The sequence below is a fragment of the Tachypleus tridentatus genome, chromosome 6 (assembly GCF_004210375.1).
Source record: "Tachypleus tridentatus isolate NWPU-2018 chromosome 6, ASM421037v1, whole genome shotgun sequence".
In the NCBI taxonomy this organism is placed as follows: domain Eukaryota; kingdom Metazoa; phylum Arthropoda; class Merostomata; order Xiphosura; family Limulidae; genus Tachypleus; species Tachypleus tridentatus.
The window spans coordinates 133,612,689-133,631,432 of NC_134830.1; the positions used below are offsets into that span (position 1 = coordinate 133,612,689).

General features: G+C 32.8%; 1 protein-coding gene across 7 annotated transcripts in view; it reads right to left on the bottom strand.

The window, feature by feature from the left end:
• Window positions 1-437: 437 nt before the first annotated feature.
• LOC143253714 (vacuolar protein sorting-associated protein 54-like) overlaps window positions 438-18,744 on the bottom strand; it is a 37,267-nt gene continuing 18,960 nt past the window's right edge. For 2 of the 7 annotated variants that reach the window (XR_013029805.1, XR_013029808.1), the window contains 4 exons: window positions 12,268-12,394; window positions 9,898-10,005; window positions 8,120-8,302; window positions 3,298-5,411 (listed from right to left, as the gene is read on the bottom strand). Coding sequence is in view for 2 of the 7 variants with exons in the window: in XM_076508001.1 (XP_076364116.1) it covers window positions 2,712-2,880; window positions 5,356-5,411; window positions 9,898-10,005; window positions 12,268-12,369 (435 nt within the window). In the remaining 5 variants the exon portion in view is untranslated. The other 5 variants (XR_013029806.1, XR_013029807.1, XM_076508001.1 and 2 more) reach the window with 5 other exon arrangements.

Here is an 18,744-nt window from a genome sequence, read left to right on the forward strand (position 1 = left end):
CATGGTAGTGCTATATTTACAGAACTTTAAAACATTAATTCTAGCAATAAAAATATCAGGACCGCTATATCTGTCAGTAAAATAAGATGAAAGAAGAAATATACTTCAAGAGAAACGTTCAGAAATGGTTCCAGTATTTAATTCCATCTTGATATGTATTGATTTATTCATTCAATTTGCAGGCCCGGTATGGCCAAGTGTGTTAAGACGAATAGTGGTATTGACCGTCACATTATAACACCCCTACGGCTGAAAGAGCGAGTTGTTAGATATTACCGGGATTTGAACCCGTCATCCTCAGGGTATGAGTCAAGTGCCTTAACTACCTGGCTGTCAATTGGAGGAAAAAACAAAAAAAATCAGAGAAGGGTGTGGATGATAAACAGGTTATAGTGATAAACAGGTTATAATGATTCATTGACAACACGTGGGGAAATAGGGAGAAAAGAATCATAAAGAGGTTATAATGATTCATTGACAACACGTGGGTAAATAGGGAGAAAAGAATCACCTTATGTTACCTGGGAGAACAGATGAGGGACATAACTGGCAGAACAGGCGATATAAAGCAGATATAACGTTTTTGCTATGCATGTAGTATACATGCAAAAATAGAGGCAGAGAAAAGCTTAGCATAGGAAAAGAGTGTAGAAGTAGTTATAATGGTAGATGTATAAAAAAATGTACTCCCTTACATAGATGCTGGCTCGTGCCAGGAACCCAAGTCTTGGGGAAGAAAAAGGGTAGGAGGTAGGAAAAGAAATAGAAGGACAGGTCTCTCCGATGAAACCCAAATAACCCATGGAAACATAGTAAAAGATCACAAAAGGATAGCAGTATATTACAATCAAGCTCCCACTGGACTGGAATCCTCTGGTTAGTCTCCAGTACTGTTGGCAACATGTCCATCATTGTTGAATAAATGATGAGATGAGAAACCTTTAAAAGGGGGACAGGGATAGGTAGAAATGACCAGAACAAGAAAGAAATATGGGTGTTTCATGGCTCCAATATTTGTGCACAGATTACACCTGAGATTCCAGATACATGATCGAAAAGGTATCACTGAAGAATATAAACAGAAAATCTTAAGTACATCAAAACCAAATGTGTAAAGTGAGAGCCGAAAACAAAAACAACCTAATATGGAGGTAACAGGGAATCACAGAGAAATGGGACAAATCTAGAAAGTTAAAAAGAAGGTTGACCCACACAACAATAAATCTCACAATGGATAACAGCAGAGAAATCCAACAATGGGCCTCCTAAACCTACAGCCTGTGTTTGAGAAATAACACCCAAAGTAGGTAAGTGAATCTCAGAATTTACTGTAGAAATACTTAAAACAAACAAGAGATTGATGTAAATATTTGAGTGTAAGAAAAAATTTATGACTGGGAAATTAATTTCAATTAAAATATTTCATCAATATAAAGAAAAATAATAATAATGAAGAATTTCAACTTCAGAAACTAAACTATTAAAATAATGATTCACACGAAGAGCACCAAAAGAAAAAACTTCTGAGCACAAGTACTGCCAAACAAGATGTGACAGGTTGGTAGAACTGAATTGAGGAAGTCACATACATCATGAGAGTATATCACACTTTGGTGGAGAGTAGATGCATGACGATTTGCATGAGAAACATAATGGAATCAGCCAATTCCAACAGAGGAGAGTTAGAAGGTTTGGCATGTATAATATTTTGCATATAGAGGGCAGCACTAAACTGCTTTGTTTGTTTTTGAATTTCGTGCAAAGGTAGACAAGGGTTATCTGCATTAGCTGTCACTAATTTGGCAATGTAAGACTAGAGGGAAAGCAGCTAGTCATCACCAACTTTTGGGCAACTCTTTTTACCAATGAATAGTTGGATTGGCTGTCACACTATCACACACCCATAGCTGAAAGGGCGAGCATGTTTGGCTTGACAGGGATTCAAACCTGTGACTCTTAGATTATGAGTTGAGCACTTTAACCACCTGGCCATGCTGGGCCCATTAAAAAAGAATGGCTATTTATGCAGGAGAAGGTAATGTTCTGCATTGGAATAGACAATTCTTTGTAGAGAAAGCAATGTAATATAATATCATTTGATATATTAAAACTTTAGCTTTCTATTAGTTACATATTGTATAGTATAAAATGTCAGACAGAATTACAGGAAATTTGCAAGACAGAAGACCAAGAGAGCAGATGTCACAGTTCTCATATTAGGGAAAGATGGAAGTTTTTTTTTTAAATACTTGCTTATTTAATTAACAACTTAAAACTTGTATAATAGTATAATTTGATTTATTAACTACATGTTTTGCCAAGTTTATTCATATACAATGATAACAAAGTAGTTTAATTACATTTTGAACATTAAAAAGTTATGACATGTACACTTTGACACTAGCAAGAGGGTTAATGTTTAGCTTATATATTATAATAAAGCAACAAAGCAATTACTTCAACAAAATTTACTTACCCTAGTCAAGTAAGTAGTTTAAAGGAAAATTTCACAAAATGAACAACCAACTTGACTGCCAACTACCCTTAGAAACAGAATGTTGTTTCTCAGGTATTATGTTAAACAAGCATAACTGTAATTAACTAACAGTCTGAATCTTATAGGAAAATATGTGTGATACCATTGTTTTCTTTATTATTTATACGTTAACTTTTTTAATTTTCAGCCAAATAAATTTTTTAAAGTTAGTAGCTTATATATAATTACATGCAAACTTGGTTGAACAGTAGCAAATCAAAACACACAACAATATGAAGAGTACCTGTATCCTGTGAATAAGTTGTATTAAATTAGTAAAAATACTGTCGAGAGTGGCCATCCATCTGGATATATCCAAGGTTTTTAACTGATCTGCAAGACCGCTAGGAATAAATCACCAAATTTTTATAGATATGAATGATTTACTAGTACAGATATAACTTCTAGAATTACTGAGAATTATAGTGTTGTCTCAAAATAAAAATTACAGGAAATTATTTAAATTATATTTTATTCTATTATATAAAAAATTAAGGTTATTATAGCAAAAACCTACAACATAGAAACATCATTTTACTCTTTGGATATTACCTGATTTTTGACAATAATTTGCTCTCATGGCTGAGGCCTTCTTCAGTTCATTTCTGGGGTAGCATCAAGGTTGAGCATGGTTGGTTGATTTTTCCTAATTTATAGTATTTCACATTTTGTTTTCCACATTTTACTCTCTGTGAGACCCTCACTCAAATAAATTTACCCAAAGACATTTTAACTCAAATAATGGATCAGCACTGAGAACAAAATATTGTCAAAAATCATGTAAATTCTCATAAATAAAAAAAACGTTTAATAAACATTAGCTAGACTAAAATATCATAAACTGTTTTTCTTATTTAACCATTTCCTTTCAAATGCTATGCTTTCATCCAGAACTAGTCATCTGAAATATTTAATTAAGATTTTATCTTTCAATGTACTGAACAAATAACAATTTTGTTTTAGCTCTTGATATTGTAATACAATGTGCTTGAAAAGAAAGTACGAATCATTATACCTTCACAAGGTGTTTAGCAAATATAATCTTATACTTGGGATGGGCAATAAAATTATAAAATAACTGATAAATGCATGGTCTATAAGGTTATATACTCTTTACCATTATAAGAACTCTAATAATATCATTATCAAAGTGGCTTCATAATAAGATATTTTCAGATTAATAATTGGCTGTAAAGTTCACAATTGCCTTATAATCATGGTTGATTACAGGCCCCTTCCTCCTACTCCAGCCTATTGCATTTCTGAATGCCCAGTCAGCATTCATCTATGCATGATTTTGTGGACATAAAAAAGAATGTTATAATGCTCATTTTCCCCCCTTTCCCGTGATTTCTTAAAATGGAGAGCATCTTATATTCAAGATTGCCCTACAATCAAGCTAATACAGTATTTCCTTGGTTTGTTGTCCCTAGCCATGCTGATGAGCCTTGAATAGACAAAAACTACAATTTATAGCAGAGGGTATAATTAATCAAAGGATGCATTAGGCCTCTACATCACAAATTTTCTTTTCAATTTCACCTCTGGTAAAAAGAAGCCTTTAGCATATATACATACATAATCATTAAACAGTTGATCATTGTATAATATCAGATGACTAATTCAAAGAAATGTCATAAAATTACTCACACACCTATATTAATTAAGGTTACCATATGGTAAAGTAAAGCACATTCAAAACCCCAAGCATATTACATACACTTCACCATTATAAGAGGTCTAATAGTATATTTTTGGTTTGCTGACCCAAGATGTACTGATGATACTTATATACAGATACAGACACACACATGTATATATGATGATAAAAACACTTTTTTATTGGCAAGATTTCTTGGAGTTGCACATGAATGTTTTAATCTTTCTCTACACTACAAAACTGTTACAATGTAAAATGTATTAAATAAAGTTAGAATTATTGGTTCTCTTAAATTTTGAAATTTGATATGCAGGTCACACAATATATGAATGGTGACCAACAGCCACGATGAAATTTATATTATGAATACAGTTGTTTCTAACAATGAAGAAAACAGAAACATTAAAAATCCTTGTATGGCAGATATATAAGTAATTTAGGTATTCTGTTAGATGTTCAGTGAATCAAAACTGATCTGAGAATAAAATTTATTCTTCCACACAGTTCTGATTTAAATATCCTTCATAACTTATCTAAACACCAAAAGAATACTTCTTAAATCCAAAAAAATATCAAAATACAGAATTTCTGATAATCATTAAGCCAATTCTAAAATCCTGCTGGAAACATTAAGAAATAATATAATCCAGAAAAAAGGCATCACATGAAACACGTTTGACTAAAAACTCCCAAAACATAAGCACTGGAAAAGAGTTTAGCTACTAATCTAATCTGAAAATAAGAAACAGCCACATAAAGCAGTTGACAAATAATATAATCCAGAAAAACAAAAACAATGTAGAACAGATTTAACTAATAATCTAATCTAGGAAAAAAAGCCATGTTAAGCAGACTTGATTAATAACCTAGTAAGCAAAAATAGTTACAATTTAAACACATTTTATTGGCTATATTCCAATAGAAAATGAAGAAATAGAACTTATAAGTTATTTAAATATCAAATGAGTATGGACAAAATTATACTGAAATACTTAAATACAAATACTTCTCTAATGAAATACTGATTGATGTACATTTACAAGGTATAATGGGTAAAACTAGAATCTGATTCTCTCCATATACAGCTTTGGTACCCAGGTTAATATTAAAATATTTTAAGAAGTGATAACTTTGATTAGTGTGCAGAAGTTTCACTTACCTTGCTGCGTTCTCTTTGTTTTCAAAATCTTCTTTAGCAACAACTTCTATTTTTGTCTGAAAAACAAATAATTTATCCACCTTTACTGAAAACTACATTTCAATTTGCTTTCATTTTATAAACAAATAAGAAAAATCCATTATAATAACAAAAGTTCAAGATATATTTTGCTTACACTGCACAAAATTCAAAACAAACCAAACTGCTACTAAACAGAAATATTTTAAATGAACTCATGTTCACCACTCAAATGCCTTTAAACTCAGTAGCTTTTGATATAGTTGTACAGAATAAAAATTACACAAAAACAAGGAGATTTTAGAATGAGCACTATCTTTGGATTTTTAAAATGAATATTTTCTTGTTTGGTTAATCCAAAGCAATATTAAACAAAATGTGCATACAACATTTCTTGGCACTGACCAAGATAAAACATTATGCACAATGTACCAATGTATGCAATGCCTAAAAATGAATAATTATATTTATTTTAAAACATAAAAATATATTTTGACTTTCAATTTTACCCAAAAAAGGATTCCCAAAATTATTGACTCACTCTTAATTTCAAATTGTTATAAAATCTACAAATTATTGAAAAAGTCAAAGAAAAACTATAAAACAGACTTGCTCATTTTGCTCAATAATCAAATAATAAATTTCAGAACTCCAACACAATTGCTTTGTATTGTATTTATTCTACAATAGTGTTTAAAAACCTACACATAAACTGAGTTTTTGTTTTAACTGTTCTCAAAATTTTGATTGACAATAACAAAACAAATTAAAATAAGCATGCAGACCTCAAGCATTTGTTTTGCTGTATTCTCTAAGGACCATAATTTTAAAACTGCTCTAGAAAGTCTATAATTGTGCTTTCTTTTAAACTTTTGAAGAACCAAAAATTACATCAGTAAATCTCTATTGTTAAAAAACTGTGAAATTAAATGTTTCTTCACAGTTTTCTCTTGAACTGAATGTAACTGATTAATAAGTCTAATGGAGGTTTTCATGATAAAAATTATATTACATGTAGCTCCAGACAAATTAAATGACTTGAGGATTTCAGTTCACTTATTCTGTTTAAGGAATTTAAAAGGGCCAAGTATTAATACATATTACAAAAATCACATATATTTTTTCTGAAATTTAACAAAAATGATAGACCAATTGCAATATATGCCAAAGTCTGATAATTTCAAAAAATATATATTTGTATTACAAGGTGGATGTAAAAATAGATTTTTACTGGTTTTGTACAGTATTAGCACTAAAAGTTTGTCTACTGAAAATTTCTTTCCACTTCTTCTAATTCACTCCCATTCATAGAGTTCATTTGAGCATCTTCATATCATATGATTCAATAAGGATGCATTATATTAACTTATTAGTGTCATATTTTTCATATTTTACATTAATTTTGCTAGAATATTAACTATATATACTACATGAAGGTCATCACATCTTATATGACAGTAAATGGCACACAAAGATTAGATGAGTGGTAATATAGATTGAACCCTATGAGCCTTGGTGCTACAAATACTAGCACCTATTTTATGGCTATTTTAATGTGTTGCAAACACAAAGCAACTAGAAGACATTTTGATGATATAATAAACATTCAAAGCAGTATTGAGATTGTTGAAATGCCTTCTATGACAGCCATACTGAAATCTAAGATTTTTTTTTGAGTCAAAAAAGAAATAATCCATTACTGAATTGCTTGAAAAGTTAGATTATTTAAAATATTTTATCCTTATCAAAACATCTATACATCTATTTGTGATGTGCTAGTTGTCCGTCGATACATCACAAGTTGTATCTCAAAACAGTTTTATTTTCCCAATATGAAAAAGCACTGTTAATATAAAGGAAAATTTGTGTATGCATACTCTAATAAGTTGCAATAAATAATTCTAGAAAAATCAAAGTGTGCTCATATTATTAATAAATGTAGAAATTTCGATTCATGTTCGACCAATATACAGTTACGACAGAAAGTGTTCGTACCCCTGCGTCCCGAGTGGTTTTTTGCTCATAACATAAAAAGTATCACTAGGAGACTTACTGAAGTATAATATATTATAAATATTATACTAACGCACATCTACATAAATTTTTATGTAACTTAAGTGACAAATAAACTGTTTATAAACAAATAACCAAAAATACAAGGAGCAGAAAGTGTTCATACAGTTCATAATGTGTGAAAAAACTGATATTCCCGTAAAAATTTGTTTTGTTTGGCAAATAAACTATATTATACCATTCCAGAACTAGACACTGGGTTCATAATTATTGGGATTCAGCCAGCAAAAAATGTACTTCCGGCAATTTAGCGCCATCTCAGTCATTATCTGCTTGGTTATCATGGCAAACAGGAAACAACTGTCCAGTGATTTAAAAAAAATGAATTATTGTAAAATACAAGTATCGTGTGTCTCTTTTTTGGTATTGCTACACAACTTAATGTACCAAAATCTACTGCTAACCTCCATTGTTCAGGATGCCCCACAAAAAGTCTAGAGAGAACCAAGAGGAAAGTTCTCAGAGAAGTTAGTAGGAACCCTCATTTTACATGTAATGACCTACAGAAACTGGTAAGGGAAACTGGGGTTGAAGTAAGCACCTCTACAGTTATGAACACATTACGCTCTTCTGGGTTTAAAGCATGCCATCCACGTAGAACTCCACATTTAAAGCCTGTTCATTTAGAAGCACGATTGAGGTATGCAAGAAAGCATGTAGATAAACCCTTTACCTATTGGAAGAGTATTCTTTGGTCAGATGAGACTGAAATCGAGCTTTTCAGCCACAATGATGGTCGCTATATTTTTCGTAAGAAGGAGGGACGAAATCTTCCAAAGAACACTGTCCCTACAGTTAAACATGGAGGTGGCTCGATCATGTTATGGGGTTCTTCAGCTTGTCTGGTGTAGGCAGCCTTCACTGCTTCAATGGAATCATGAAAAAAAAGAAGAGTACGTTGATATATCAGGCACTTATATCAAGAACAATGCTCAGAACTTGCAGCTTGGGCATTGTTGGATTTTCCAGCACAACAATGACCCTAAGCACACATCGGAACGTGTGCAATCTTGTTTGCAGAGGAACCACATAAGCGTTCTGGAGTGGCCACTGCAGTCACCCAATCTCAACCCAATTGAAAATGTTTGGCATGAGTTGAAGACCAGGGTTCATCAGTGTCATCCGAAATACTTGCAAGAGTTGGAGGCCTTCTGTAAAGAAGAATGGAAGAAAATACCAGTTGAGTACTGTCAAACAATCATGAAAAGCTATGAGGAGAGATTGTGCTAAGTAATTCACCTGAAAGGCTACACAACTGACCATTAAATTAGACGCATGAACACTTTCTGCCCCTCCTATGTTTGGTTATTTGTTTATAAACAGTTTATTTGTCATTCAATTTATATAAATATTTATGTAGATGTGTGTTAGTGTAATATTTATAATATATTTTACTTCTATTAGCCTACTCATGATACTTTTTAAGTTATGAGCAAAAAACCACTTGGGATGCAGGGGTACGAACATTTTCTGTCGTAACTGTATTATACCAGTGGTATATATAATATGAATCATGTTGAATTGTTTATTCTACGAATAATTCTACAAAAGTGAGTTTTGTTTTTGTTTTTAATTTTGCACAAAGCTACTAGATGACTATCTGTGCTAGCTATCCCTAATTTAGCAGTGTAAGACTAGAAGGAAGGCAGTTAGTCATCACCACCTCTTGGGTTACTCTTTTACTAACAAGTAGTGGGATTGACTGACACATTATAATGCCCCCCATGGCAGAAAGGAGGAGCATGTTTGGTGTGACAGGAATTCAAACCCGTGACCTTCAGATTACGAGTCGAGTGCCTTAACCACCTGGCTATGCTGGGCCACAAAAGTGAGAAAAACTATTTATATTAACTAATTACTGTATGGAAACTCTTTTTTAACTAGTTGTGAAGTGAAACTGCTCTTATTCTAAATGCTAACTTTTCACTGACTTATAGTTTAGATACATACTTGTTAAGTTTTAGCTGTTTTACAATTTGAACAAAGTTCTGACTTCAAAATAAAGTTTTCCTTTAACACTTCTTATCCATAGCTTCTAAATGAAATTGTGACTGTGTGTAAGTAAAGACTTTCAACAACAAGGGCACAGTTACTCATTACAGCATTTGTTAATATTCCTAATAAACCTTAATAATATTTAATACATCAATCATAATTTTACTTGTATATAACAGAATACATCAGGGAAATATAGACATGTTTATGATTTACAGACAATGTTCAGTTTCCAAAAACCTCAAGGCTTAACAACTGCAACTTCTTAAAACTCTCAGCCTACTTTCAGGAGAACACTGCCTTTGTTCATAAATTCATGAAATTAATTATGATAAATTATAAACATCTATGCTACTTCATGAACATTTACAATGTATGTTATATACGACATAACATGCAAAAAGGCCAGTTAAAATGTGTAAAAGCCTAAAACTAAACATTAATATTAGCATTTACCTGCTTAACAACAGCTTTAATGGCAGTGCAGGATTCTTTCTTGTAAACTTCCACAAAATCACGTCGTCGGATTCGAAGCATCCCAAACACAACTGCCACTAGCCTTTCCTAATAACAAAGAAGTATTATATGTTCACTACAAGAAATGGTCTATAAATACAGCAAAGTATTTGCACAACATTACTAATTTGAGTCAAAAGACATGTAAAGTATAAAAATATATCGCAAAAAATAGGTAAAAGTAACTAATCAAAAATCACTTGTAAAAATAAAAACTACTTAAAATATGAGACAAATTAATTTTAATTGCACCAAGCTAAGCTAAAGGATCAAATTCTCACAGTTAAATTTTTAAATAAGAATAAATAATGTATTAACCCTTTCTCAACAGGTCAGGGGTTAAAAAAGCCATGTCATTACATTTGTTGGCTTGCATTCAAAATTTTATTGTACTACTATTTTATAAATTTATGTTAGTAAGCTTGGAATAAAATTGTAATTATAATTAAAACTTCAATATTATATATGATTTAAATTCTTCATTTAAAAGTAAATATTAAAAGAACATGTCTAAATATAGATTTGTGAGTTACATGGGATATTGAATGCAGCACTGTTTAAAATTAGAAGTTTGGTGTCAACACTAAGTCTATAGTTTTGTACAAATTAGAAAATCAAATTGCTGATATCAATAAGCTAGAATATAAAATAAAAACCTCATATCTTTTTATTCTGCTGAGATATGGCTTATGTACTGAATCAAACATGTTGGCCACATTCATCTCTTCCATTTTTGAAAATGGTCCTTTATATACACTTACTTCAATATATGACAAGTGAATAACCCATCAACAGCTTAGAATGTCTCACAGTAGTTTCCCCACCATTATAATCTCTGAAAAAACTTCCACGTCTTTTAATCTAAGATCTCAATGAGGTAGGCTGTGTCTTTAGTCTGCTCAATGTTTTGTATTTTACAAAATGTAAATCTTTGTTAGGAAGCTTAATAAATTATAGTTTAATTTATGGTATCAGTGTAGTTATTTATGAATTTTTGATTATCAACTGTGTTTAAGATAATTAATAATTTTTGTTTGATATTCTCTTCATGTGAAATTTTTAAAGGCTTAGCAGCCTACCATCGAATACAAAAGGTCATAATAAGAAGAGATGACTGTTTGCTTTACTTCTTGATTTATTGTCCTATACTTTAAGAAAAATAGGTTAAATGCTGTATTTTTCAGCATATAAGATGCACCCATATTTTCAAGGCCATCTTCAGAGAAAAAAATATTTTTCACACTTATCATTTATTTATTTGTTCAACATCAGCATAATCTTTTATTATTCTTTAGAATACTTCAAACGTGATGTTCATAATAAAATAAAATATGGTTGTTTCATACATTTACATCAAAACATTCATTATGAAAACTTTCAAAATCTTCTTTTGCATCATCGTAAACAAGTTCTGAAAGTTCACTCTCACTTGTCCTCAGACAATATAATCTTTGATGCCATTAAGGCAACTGCTCACATCACATTTGTTAAATACCTTTATTAAAGTTTCCATACTGGAGAAGAAAAAAGGTTTGGTACTTTTAAACATTAAGAAAACAAAAAAACTACTTTATCACTACAGGAAGGCATAAAAGTTTTGACCTCTGGTGTACAGAACACAAGGGGGTTTTGAGACCCCATTTTTTGGGAAAAAAATGTGTCTTATACACCAAAAAATATGGTAATTCTGAATAGTAATACTCTATATTCGTATATAAATATAAAATAATTTAAATGTGACTGTATATTATAACATTCTAGTCAGTTTTATATTACTGAATAGGTGACCTGAGTGCATGTGCACCACGTCAATGTAATATTAGCCAGACACGACTGGAAGGTCAATATAATAAAAAATATATACATTCATATATAGCATTATGAGACTTAAGCTACTCAGCCTAAACGTTTGTATTTTTGTGTTATAACATGTAGTCATTCTGGTATGAAAAAAGCATAACTTATATTTTTTTATGATGGTTGTGAGGTTGGGTTAAATGGCAAATCCTGCACAGTTAGATCATAGAAAATAACATAAGATATAAAATCTTACTGAAACAAATGTTTGAAATGTATTTAAGAGGTTTTAGAGATCACAAAAGTAATATACAAGATTTTTTGGATGAAGAATAGTTTTTTAATCATAACATTAAATCACTTTAGACTCAGACTACAAATGAAACAGACACTATTTTCACAAACAAATTGTTACTAAAAATATTTCTTTAAAAAATCTGATTTCTTTTGTGTACAAAAGGCTGGTAATCTTTGTAATAAAAATATCAAACACACAAATGGTGTCATACTTACAATATCTAAGACTGTGATCTGGTCAGTCAAAGGTCTGTGCAACTCTGAGGAGACACAATGAGTAAACTTAGTCTGCATCATTTTATCAATCACTTTCTCCATTTCTGCTAGTTGAGAACCTAAATGTCTGTCAAGATGAATAAAAAAGATAAATTCATCAATGATTCGTCTTTATAGCATTATAATACTAAAGTTCAGAAGATGATATAAATAAGAATTCACAATATTGCAATATACTGCTGCAAGACTTATATTCAAGCATCTTTTATGTTAAACAAGGCAATATGTTTTTATACTTTTATATTATTATACTACGTGATGTCCTTTCCAACTTCCACCATGTCCAGAAAAATTCACAAGTGAGGAATGTTTTGGTGTGAAATAATTTAAATAGGTTTTTATTGAAAATGCCAGAAAAAAATAAGGTCTAACAACAAGTTTGATCCTCAGCAAATTTTAAATTTGGGTCATGTACAATCACTAAAAATAGTGTTCTCTACTTCAAAGTCCAAGAAATGCACAAAGGGAATTATTCTTAAAATAAAAGTTGGTTTAACTAGTCAGTGCTGACTATACCAACAGTGATAACAGAGTAAAAACTGTTAGAAGAAAATTTCCTAAACCTGTTGCTTAATTAGAATTTACTTGTTCTACCACAAGACCAAACAATTTAATAATTCTAAAATTATATAAAAGCATGAGTTTAACTCCAGGTACACAGACTCAGATCACTGGATCTAGTTCATACTGGGGAATTAAAAACTGATGTAATTTCAAAATTACTTTGTATATATCTTCACAAAATTTGGCAATCTTTCAGTAAATATTAAAATTATGTTTAATACAGAAAAATGAGATTTTCTAATAAAATATTTCTATGAAAGAATTAGCTAAGAATTTACTAAGAAAGGTGAATTTTATTATAGAAATAAAAATACTTATTTTAATTTTAAAGTGTTCACATTTCACTTGCAAAACCTCTGTTTTGTCTGTTGTTAAGCAAGAGTTATACAGTGATTATAAACCTTCAGAGTTACTGATGAGCCTTTAGGGAGCTTTTTTTAATTTCAACACAAGTACCAAAACCCAAATTTTAACATCATAAGCTTGTGAACTTATGGCTGAGCCAAAGAGGGAAACCACCTTTGGAACTTCCTAAATGAATATCAAAATTTTTTTTGGCAATGCTGTATAACTTATTTTCAGATTTCTCTACACAAAAAGCACATTTGTTTACAGGGTCTTTAGAGATATCATTTGCATATAATAACAAAAAAATGGCCATCATAAAGCTGACAAACAACCATCATATTCATAAGTTTCAGAAGCTACTATTTCTTTTAGTTATAAACGTACTTAAGACAGGTAGGTGCAAGTAAGTGGCACCAAAAGAATGATTGAATGGAAGGAGCTTTTTCTGGTAGGTTTATTAATTAGATTAATATTTCTGCAAATAAAGAAAGCAGGAAGTTCTTACATTATATTCTAACTTGTCAATATGTAAAGTTTAACTTGGTTTAGAAGTGTTGAGTCTGTGTGATAGAAATGATAAAATGCAAACTGAACAAATTAAAATGCAGATGTGTTACTTGAAATACAAAAGTGAGTACTCAGCAATTAATTTTAATATTTACTTTTGAATTAATAAATTAAGTCTTATATAACATTAATATTTGATGTATTAACTATGTTTTGAGTGCCACGTATTCCTATATACATATATATATATAAAGCACAAAAAAGTGTCTGTCTGTTACTTATTTAGTTATTCCTAGGTTGCTGGGCCAATTGGAAACACACTTTATGAAATAATAATCTGGAACAACGGACATGTTACTGAAAGGTTCACAACCTCATACACCCTCCTTATTATCTTTGACATAAATTAATGTTAACTACATTTTTATATATATATTTATAGTGTTACATTTTAACACCAAACAACAACAAAAAAAACTTTACCAAATTGTCTGTACCCTAGTGGGACTGCAGTAAGTCTGTAGATTTATAGCACTAAAATCAGGGGGTTGACCCCCCTAGGTGGACACAGCAGATAGTTTGACATGGCTTTGCTATAAGTAAGTTATAATTTTCCTATACAGGAGCAGAGCATGCTCACATGATATGCAACTCCCTCTATATTCCTCTACTGAATCTTCACTTCAAAGTTTGATAAAAGGTGTAAGCACTGGAGAAGTTATGAGAAGTGTGAGAATGGGTAAGTACCTAACAGAATACACTTTCAGTACAGGAAAAATTATAACTTCCAATACTGTACTTACATCAGAAAATTTGCTAGAATCCCACACTAAGAAAGAGGAGAGCCAATGTGAGTGAGTAACAGAAGCATCTCAAAATGTGTCCGAAGGATACCCCAGACCATGAGAAAGAGAGATTTGGAGAACACAGGAGAGAAGCTGCATCACTTTTGAACCAGGAACATTCTTCACCTGTGTGTATAATTTGTAAAACACAAGGTCAATATCACAAGATGTATAGTTTCTGGGGCATAATAGACCATACTTGGCAAGCCAACTACATAAAAAACCTCCTCGATTGGGTACCAACATCCATATAAGGGTTGGATGAGGATCATACTATCTTTACCCCTAACCCAGTAATCATGGATTAAGACCTGCTCTAATTATTTGGTACAATAGCAAATCCAGGACAGGCCATCTGTCATTAAGATGGATTCAACTTCCATGAGGATTTATGTTGATTGGTTCACTCAAATCTAACACTTCAATGTTGAAAACCAACATCCAAATGAAGGATAAGTGCTCCCAATCAAAAGGGTTAAACAGCATTTGTGATGAATTAACTCCAGTTGGTATGGAATGTGTAACAGGAGACCATGTCAACCAGTTAGGTGATAGATCAACTCCAGTGATTGTGAAAATTGTTGAACGTGGAAAAAAGGAGAAAGTCATGTCCACCAGAAAAAGGGCAAATCAACTTCTATGGCAGCCATATCTCATATACATCAGTAGAACAACACTGCTCTTCTCTCAACTGAATGGTTATAGCAAACTTTTCTGTGTAACCCATTCAGGAGATTGCCTCCATGGTCAACCACCCTAGCAGCTTGGAAATGAAAAGTGGTAAAGACTCCCATACTCCACTTGAAGAAGAGGGGTGAGAATTTCTTGGAAAGCCCAGAGGAGCATCATCACCAGAAACAGAGCAATGGGTAACTACAAAACATTATTTTGAAAACCAGACATGCCGAATTATTCACTCTAGGCATGACAGGGATTGGCAGGGGGGCACCTATCTTCTTCTACTTTACCCATGCAATCCATGGATAGTACAGTCTGGAACAGACTGTAAAGCAATTATTGTAAAATAAATAACCTTCCAGTGACCCTGTGTAACACTCCATCTCTACAGCAAGTGTGTAGAGACATGAATGATAGAATGTGAGTTTACATGGCTTGCAATGCAGATCTGAAGAGCAATACCTAGTTAGGCACCACTCACCACTGTGGTAAAAGGGAAGAAAGAAAGGCCCCTGAAAAAGACAAAAATAAACAGAACTTACCAGTTTGAGTCATATCAACGTCTGTAGTATGGTCACAGGTGGAAGAAGAAATCACAAGTGAAATTTACTGAACATGATGGAAGATGAACATACTGGGTGTGGCCACATGCCAGTGTGGAAAATCTCTTCCAATGAACAACAAAGACAAGAAGCGAGGTAAAATGTGAGAAGACAGAGTAGATGGGAGGAAACATGGAATAAGGTATGAGATGAATAAGATAAGATAGACACGTAGAGATAAAACTGATTTTAAATATTTTAAGTTAACATTTCCTTACACAGAAAATGCATTTCTGGTAGGTATTGACTGCCCTCTAAGTACTGATAGAAATGTTTGCTAACAGCATCACATTTATACCCCATCAGTTGCATGCCATTTCAGCTAGTCCTCTCAACTATTCTTTAGCAATCCTCATTTTCAAGAATTGGCAGGTAAAAAAATTAGAAACATGGCATATCAGTGGGATGAAGAGTGTGAAGTGGGTGATAAGTTGAGGGTAAGTACCTGTTGGAAATAATTTTCAGTTTAACTTCCTAAATGGTCTTACTCCCACCCACACAAAGCTGAAATAACACATTGTAAAAATGGAGGGTCTGGCGAAGGTGCATCAATATCCAATCAAGCAGAAAGTGACCACACTGACATAACAGGTTGATTGATTGATTGATTTTAGTGTTTTATGGCACAAAGCAGCGAGGCTATCTGCACCAGACATTCGGTAAAAATGTAAAAAAATAAATAAATAAATGTAGTAATAGACATAAATGGAAATGAAGGTAAAACAAAAAAGTATAAAATCAATGTTGACACCTAGTCTACAATGTTAAGAGAGAAGGCAGAGTATAAGTAGTTGTAAGGTATTTACTCTAGCAAAAAGGTAATGATCATAACCCACCAGGAAGACTAACAGGTAAGTTCAAGAACCACCGTCAATCACCTGAAGTTGGCCTTTCCAGTCCTGGTTATGTGTCATAGCAGCTATTATCAAAATGTAAAAGAATAAAAGTTTTAAAAGACACTCCGCAAAATCGTAATAATGAGGAGCCAAATGTCCAGTAAAAAGATAAAAGTCAAGTAAATGGAGTAAAATTTGTAAAAGTAAATGAAGGTAAAAACAAAACAGCAATTAAAACAGAAAATGGCGTAAAAACTAATGTTGACATCCAGTCAACAAAGTTGTAAAGGACTACCTGTAGCAGAATGGTAATGATCATAACCCGCCAGGAAGACTAACAGGTAAGTATAAAAACCACCGTCAGTCACCTGAAGTTGGTCTTTCCAGTCCTAGTTCTGGGTTATGAGTCAATATGGCCAGTACTAAAAAGTAAAGTAGTAAAAGTGTGAAATGATATGCAGCAAAAGTATAATAACAACTCGCCAAGACGACTAACGAGTAGTTCAAACGGATAGTTCAAACAGTAGCGTTAGTCACCTAAAGTTGGCCTTTCCAGTCCTGGTGTCGAGTTATTTAATGTTCTGGCCATTGTCCAATGTCAAGTTGAACTACAGAGATTGAGACTGAAAAGGGAACCACAATTAAAAAGGTGTAATGAATAAATATCAAACACTTAAATGAGGTTAAAAAGATTAATGGCCATTAAAAAATTAAAAACATTATCAAGGTGGACAGAGTCATCATCACCAATAACTCTGTCCAATGTTACAGAATGACCCTGGGAAAAAATATGTTTAAAATATTGCCGTCATTGAGAATTGTAACGATGGCAAGAAAGTAAAACGTGGCTGATAGTGATTTGAGTGTTACACAAACTACACATTGGTGCATCAGTTCCAGATAAAAGAAAATGATGAGTTAAAAAACTGTGACCAATGTGTAGCCTAGTGAGAACAACTTCCTCCTTCCGAACTTTACGAAAGCTAGATTGCCAAAGTCCAATTTTGGGTTTGATTTGAAAAAGTATGTTGTCGCGTTGCTCACTCCAAGTGGACTGCCAGCTGGCATGGAGCCGAGCCTTGAAGACAACACCATAGTCCATGCACGGAATAGGCATAAGAGTGATGGTGCTGAAGCAGACATATTTAGCTGCCATGTCTGCAAGCTCGTTCCCGCGAATACCAACATGGCCTGGTATCCAGAAAAAATGGATTGAAGTAGCTGCTAATGAGAAATGGGCCAGTCGGTTTCAAATATCAGCGAGAATAGGACATGAGCTAACGTGTAGCTATTCCAAGGCAAGTATAGAACTAAGTGAATCAGTATAAATAGTGCAGTTGGAGTACTGCTCAGCTGCAATATGATCCAGGGCAAGAGATATGGCATACAGTTCAGCAGTGAACACAGAAGCTGTAGAAGGGATTCTGCGTGCAACTACTGACCCATAGCAAACCACAGCAGAGCCCACTGAATTACCTGTTTTGGAACCATCTGTATAAATTGGAACTGAATGATTGTTTGAAAGATATTCATTGAATAAAAGACGGTACTTCCAATCTGGAGTATCTGCCTTTTTTAGGTGACTGAAAGAAAGGTCACATTTGGGGGCTGTAATAAGCCATGATGGGATGGGCCAACCTGTGGAATCTGCAATGTTATTCAAGGACAGACCCAATTCATCCAATTGCCCAGATCACGAAGGCTAAGCGAACAATGACAGATCGTTTGTTCTGAAAAGTACTGCCCACCGAGGAAGGAAAACACATTTCCAGGTGGGATGCTTTGGTAAGGAATGAAGTTTGAAGTATATTGTAAAGATAGTTGCAAGCGGCGAAGGTGTAGAGAAGGTTCATGAGATTCAATGTATATACTTTGAACTGGAGAGGTACGGAAAGCCCCAGTGCAGAGTCAAAGTCCTTGGTGATGAATGGGGTCCAGCATCTTTAAGGCAGAGGGTCTGGCAGAGCCATAGACCATTGATCCATAATCGAGTTTCGATCTAATAAGAGCACGATATACCTTTAACATTGAACAGCG